Source organism: Arachis duranensis, chromosome 1 (genome assembly GCF_000817695.3).
Source record: "Arachis duranensis cultivar V14167 chromosome 1, aradu.V14167.gnm2.J7QH, whole genome shotgun sequence".
Taxonomy (NCBI): Eukaryota; Viridiplantae; Streptophyta; class Magnoliopsida; order Fabales; family Fabaceae; genus Arachis; species Arachis duranensis.
Genome location: NC_029772.3, coordinates 101,873,339 through 101,879,385, shown reverse-complemented (window position 1 = coordinate 101,879,385; position 6,047 = coordinate 101,873,339). Strand labels below are relative to the sequence as shown.

The 6,047-nt window shown below is 33.4% G+C and overlaps 1 protein-coding gene across 1 annotated transcript in view; it reads left to right on the top strand.

Annotated features, from left to right (window-relative positions):
- The window catches only part of LOC107469323 (uncharacterized), a 6,690-nt gene extending 1,359 nt beyond the window's left edge, over positions 1–5,331 (top strand). The window contains exons 2-14 of the mRNA XM_016088705.3: positions 164–254; positions 478–562; positions 830–914; positions 1,108–1,177; positions 1,714–1,783; positions 2,475–2,520; positions 2,634–2,877; positions 2,957–3,162; positions 3,485–3,559; positions 4,042–4,111; positions 4,303–4,383; positions 4,747–4,826; positions 4,903–5,331. Coding sequence (XP_015944191.1) covers positions 164–254; positions 478–562; positions 830–914; positions 1,108–1,177; positions 1,714–1,783; positions 2,475–2,520; positions 2,634–2,877; positions 2,957–3,162; positions 3,485–3,559; positions 4,042–4,111; positions 4,303–4,383; positions 4,747–4,826; positions 4,903–4,981 — 1,282 coding nt within the window. The 3' untranslated portion in view covers positions 4,982–5,331. The remainder of the gene's footprint in view (positions 1–163; positions 255–477; positions 563–829; positions 915–1,107; positions 1,178–1,713; positions 1,784–2,474; positions 2,521–2,633; positions 2,878–2,956; positions 3,163–3,484; positions 3,560–4,041; positions 4,112–4,302; positions 4,384–4,746; positions 4,827–4,902) is intronic.
- Positions 5,332–6,047: the final 716 nt, after the last annotated feature.

Below are 6,047 nucleotides of genomic sequence, written 5' to 3'. Positions count from 1 at the left end.
CAAGTCCATCAAGTTCAGAGTGTATTCTAGCAAATAAACAGGAAACCAAGAACAGAAAATGGAAAAGTGCCATAAAAAATGATTAGTTTGATTGTGCTATCTGAGGTTTGACATTTTAGAATACAGAAGTTTTTTGCTATCTGACTTTGACTTTGATCAACAGGATAATATTTTTCCCTCTTTGGATGTTTCATGCTGTTGTGGCTCGAGGAAGGTTTTCACTACCAGCGCCATCAGCCCCGCGTAATCGAAATGTAAGCCATTTTAATTTCTAATGAAATTTGAGAGCATTTTGAGTAGTTTGGGAAACTTGGCTTCAGAACCATGGTTGTTTGTGTGTTGTTCTTTGACTATTGCCGATAATTTAAACCCCAAGATATGGTTGTTGGCTCCTCCTTTTTCTCTCTACAAAATATTATTATGAAGTGGATTTTTTTTTTATGATCAAATGCGAAACTAATTTCTGTTTTATGACAGTGGGCACCATGCCATGCCGTCGTTGCAATGCCATTGCTTATTGCATTTGAATTGCTCCTTTGTATATATCTTGAGAGCTTATACGGTACATCAAAATTCCTTACCTTTTTCTCTTCGTAATTAGGGATTTTCATGCATTCAATGCATATTTTAGTAGTCTTTGTGTGGAGTGTTTATTTAGAAATAAATTTTTAAGTTGGTATGATTTATTCATCTGGTTAGATTGAAGCTGATTAATTCCTACAATAGAATTGTGAGAATTTAAAAAACTATCCTGTAAAAGGCTTAAGTTCCCGAAGTGACATCAATGCAAGTTATCCAATTATACTAATGCATTTGTTTTTTTGCACAGTTCGTCACTTTCCAGCAGTCAATCTGAAGATTGTGTTCCTTCCCTTACTAATATTTGAAATCATCATTCTCATTGACAATTTCAGGTACTTGTCCTGGATAGTTTTCCTAAATCATATTTTTTTTGGCTGGTTATTTTCTTCCATTACTAATGTTTGTGCTGTCCTTTTTCTTTTTCTACTTCCTTGAACAATTAGATACCGGTTATTGGTGACCATTAGGTTTGTTATGAAGTGCTTTGTAAAATTGGTGACCAATCAATGTCTGTTTTCTGTGCAGAATGTGTAGGGCTCTAATGCCAGGAGATGAAGAGAACATGAGTGATGAGGCGATATGGGAAACTCTTCCTGTAAGCCTTTTCATATCAATAATAATCTTTTGAAAAGATCCGTAAAAGAAAACATGCAAAACCGGCTNTGCATTAACTAAGATGCCTTCACTACCAAGATTCTTTTTGGTCAAGAGTGTTTCCTGCATTCTTCTGTTTATCTGTCTCTCTTGTCAACGCATAGTTCTATGCTTAGCTTTACCTTACTAAAAGCAAAACTTCGCTAGGTTTTATATGTCATTAAAGAAACCGTAATGTTTTCCATTTTCATGCTCTCGTTTTTGCTATAATTTTTCATATAAAAATAAAACTGTATGGTTGTTTGGTCCCTTTAGTTGACTCTACCTGGTGGAGAAAAGGTCTCCGATGTGTGGACTTTTCATAGAAGTCATTTAACCTTATTAAGAATTGCTTTTGGTTCAGTTAATTTCTTTGTGATGGTTATGTAATTGCCAATGTGACCTTGACTTTTCATTATTCAGTGCTCAAATACTTATAATTTGAAGTTCATAGTCATTTCACGAATTTGATTAAAAATGTTTGTCTGCTTTTTGCAGCACTTTTGGGTTGCAATCTCTATGGTCTTCTTCATTGCTGCTACAGTGTTCACACTCCTAAAACTTAGTGGTATGTTGCTTCCCTAAAGTTTAATGAATGAATGTTATCTTTAGTATTATTATTGTTATTATTGTTAAACTCACATAGCAAATTTCTTTGTCATGTGATCTATCGTGTAATATTGCCATGTGAATGATGTACATTTTGTTATTCCTTTCCTCAATATCTTCCCAGGCAAAATAAGATTCTTTATATTCACAAAAAATGAAAACATTTATTTTTAATAAATAAATGCCTAATATCACTCTTCTGGACTGCAGTTCATGATTCATAATGTGTTTTAAACAAAGTAGCATTACTTTTTCCCATTTTATGACATTCTTTGAGTGGCAGTGTGTTCCAAAATGGTCATTTTTCATGCTTTCTATTGCAGAAAGAAACTTGAAGAGTAGTATGCTGTAAATGAACTCTTGCTATTGAAATATACATGGACGGATACCTACTACATTTGGATTACATTTTGTATCTATTTTATATATGGACACACATTGAATGGCCGTAGAAAATCATGATGTAACTTATTAATTCACAAATACAAATATGGTATTTATGTTGTGAAATTTAGGCCGTTGGAATTTGTGATAACGTTTAAGTGGAGACCGAATTTTTCATTTTAATCACTCCTCTTGCTTTTGCATAAGATATCTTATATTCATAAGTTAATCCTTCTTTAAGGCCCTGTTTTTCTTGTCTAATACAGGTGATGTAGGTGCTCTGGGCTGGTGGGACTTATTTATTAACTTTGCGTAGGTTTCTTTGTCTTGTGGCCTAGAATGTACTTCAATGAATAGCTTTGTATTTCTTAAAATGTTTGCTTGAGAGTATAACATAAGGTTTTCATTGATCTATTATTCTGCAGCATTGCCGAGTGTTTTGCTTTTCTTGTATGTACAAAGTGGTCTAATCCGGTGATTCATAGAAATCCAAGAGAAGCCAGTTCTTCTTCTACTACTGTTAGATATCTTGACTGGAACGGCGGTTTAGTTGTTTCTTCTGAGGAAAATCAACATCCAGAGAGAATGTGTAGCCTGCAAGACATAGGAGGCCATTTCATGAAAGTACCGATTATTATATTCCAGATTCTTCTTTGTATGTACTTGGAGGTAGGTAATATTACCGAATTGTGTGCTTGGCAATCATTGAGATACTATATTAAAAGATCTGAGCTGTTTTACATTTCAGGGAACACCTGCTTGTGCCAGAAAGATACCTCTACTGATACTTTTCTCTCCCCTTTTCACGCTGCAAGGTGCTGGTGTACTGTTAGCTGGATCTAAGTTAGTGGAGAAACTTGTTTTGCTGCTAAACAGTGGAGCTGGTGGGGGAATTTATATTAGAATTTCTTCAACAGCTCATGATTGCTTGGGGTTCTTGCACCATGGTTCTAGGTAATTTTTTTCTATAATCGTGATTGTTGGTGGTAACTTTTACTTAGAAAATCTGTTGTTTGGCTCACACCTGTTTGCATTAAATTCGTTGAAACAAACTTAACTCACATCATTTCTGTGTATGCAATGGTGTCTTTGAACCCCTTGGACAGCTATTATCCTGAATTTGTTTCCTTATTATTTTTGACACGATGATGATTTTAGTTGTAAAATCCAATGTCTATTACAATCAAAGTTTTCAAAATGCAAATTTGTGATCTTGTTGGATTACCATAAATGTGTGTAAGATGTGGCAACTGAATCTGACAATTCATTGAAGCAGGTTACTAGGTTGGTGGTCAATTGATGAAGGTAGTCGGGAAGAACAGGCACGCTTATACCAAGAGGGAGCATCTGGGTAAGCATTCTTTATTTCATTGTCTAAATTTGCTCAGGAAATATAATTTCCGTGTTGTTTCACATGTCACATACAACATCTCGTGGAGCTCTTTTTTTGTTTAATTATTATTTTTTATTTCTACTATGAAACTTAACTTCTGCATATTTGAGAATATGAATATAACCTTATTTGAGAATATAATTATATTTATGGTGGCAGATATTACTTCTGTTATGTTTGGTTTGTACTTGCCTAATCTGTTTTGTATATCTTGGCAACTTCTTATTTGCCTATTATTTTAAATTTTGCTGCACACACCCATACCCACGCAGGTATAATGAGTACTATCTTTAATTATTCTGTTAGAATCTATTTGATTTTATGAGTACTATCTTTAGTACATCCTTGCCCTTTGTAATGATACATTTGGAATGTATTGAATATGTTCGCGTAATAATTATTTTTGGTGATCCTTGTACATTGGGCTTTCAACTGTGCAGGTATAATACGTTCTGCGGTTATCCACCTGAGATTGTTAAGAAAATGCCTAAAAAAGATCTCGCTGAGGAGGTGATGACAGTTCTTATAATACATATAGATAAAAATTTATGGTGAATATAAGCGTATGTTTTATGATTGAAATAATCTGCTCAGGTTTTTGTTTGTTATGTTCACCTGTTCAATTATCTTAGGAGCAAAATTTCTCAATAAGTCAGTGACTCGTTTTAGTTCATAGCATGCTCAAAATTGTCTAATGTCAGGTTTGGAGACTCCAGGCAGCTCTTGGTGAACAGACAGAAATTACGAAATACAGCCAGCAAGAGTATGAAAGACTTCAAAATGTAAGACTTCTAATGTTTTTTAATCCCTTGTAGAGTTATAGCTATGAATTTTCGACTCTCAAAGTAATTACTGATGTTTAATGCAGTAAATGTTATCTTTCTATTACAACATTCTTCGTATAAATCTTGGCGCTTACTAGGCTTAACACTAAATATTATTTGGTAGATCTTTGTTTTTATACATTGTTTGATGGCATGAATCAACATTTATTAATCATATGAAAGGCATGTGAAAATATGTGACCAAGTTGGTGAGTGTAATAAATAATCTATTATGCATTTCTGAATTCTGCTCATTTTTCTTTTTTTGGATCCATCTTAAGTCTTCGTTTAGCTAATCTGTGTTCATATGTTGTGTATCAGGAAAAAGTGTTGTGTAGAGTTTGTTTCGAGGGAGAGATAAGCGTTGTACTTCTCCCATGCCGGCATCACATCCTTTGCAGGTAAGAAGAATCAAGTATTTGATGTTTTTGCATTGTGTTCATGATTTGGCCTTATACTTGTTTCCTTGAAATGCAGCAATTGCTCCGAGAAATGCAAGAATTGCCCGATTTGCCGCGTCACCATTGCAGAGCGGCTACCTGTGTATGATGTTTAGGTTCCAACTTGGCAAGCCTTTATTTATTTTAATTTTTGGTGCAAGACCATAGAAGAAGAAAGAGGATGACTAGGGTTGAGAAGACTGGTTTTAACAGGGTGAATATTTTGGTGCAGTTTTGGCAGTGATATTTTAATTTCAATGCCAACTTGTTGATTTGTCTAATTAATACAGGTCCATAGAGTAGGAAGAATAGAGCTTGCATTAAATACATGGGATTTTGAGTTTGATTTTGATTTTGTTTTGCTTTTACTCCCATATATGTAATTTTATTTTAATTTGTATATATATATATATACATCAAAGTTTTTTACAGGTTCTGAATGAATGAATTTGGTTAGTGTAATGAATTAGAACTCCTCCCCAATCCTCCTTTGTTTTTCTCTATTATTTATTGATTTAGCTGGATTCTTTCTAGTGTGCTTTTGTGGAAATGATTTTAAGAATTGATGTTTGATGATTGAAAGGTATAAATTCAAAGAGAAATGTAATAATTACTTTGAAAAATGTAATTTAAGGTGTAACCTCAGTCCACAAATCTTGTTATGAAAGACAACGAGCTTATTGTAAAATTGAAACTAAATGATGAGTTTGATATATTATATATAGATGTTTATACCTTTTCTTGATTGTGCATTCCACTATGATGCAGTGAAAGCTTTTCCAAAGTTGTACTATTTTATGTCATAATTATGTTTCCTAGTTGCAATTATCTGGTAATGAAACAAGAGTAGTCTTTTTAAGTAAAGTTCACTGCATAAATCTGATGTGGTAATTTCATTTAAGTAACATTTCTGAGTAGATTACATCTTCAAAATAGCATATTAACTGTCTTTTATTAACACCTGGCCAAAAGTAAGTTCTATCTGTAACTCTTGTTACAAAGTTTTATCAAGTCACAACCAAATAATGTAAATATATATATATATTTTTTGTCCATAGTATCTCCCAACTCGACAGGACAGACCAAGGACTAACCCATTGCAGATTAAATATTATGACTTTTGCTACATTTATTATGGGGTATATTAGCTATACAAGACTTTTGAATTGCTATTATTGTACA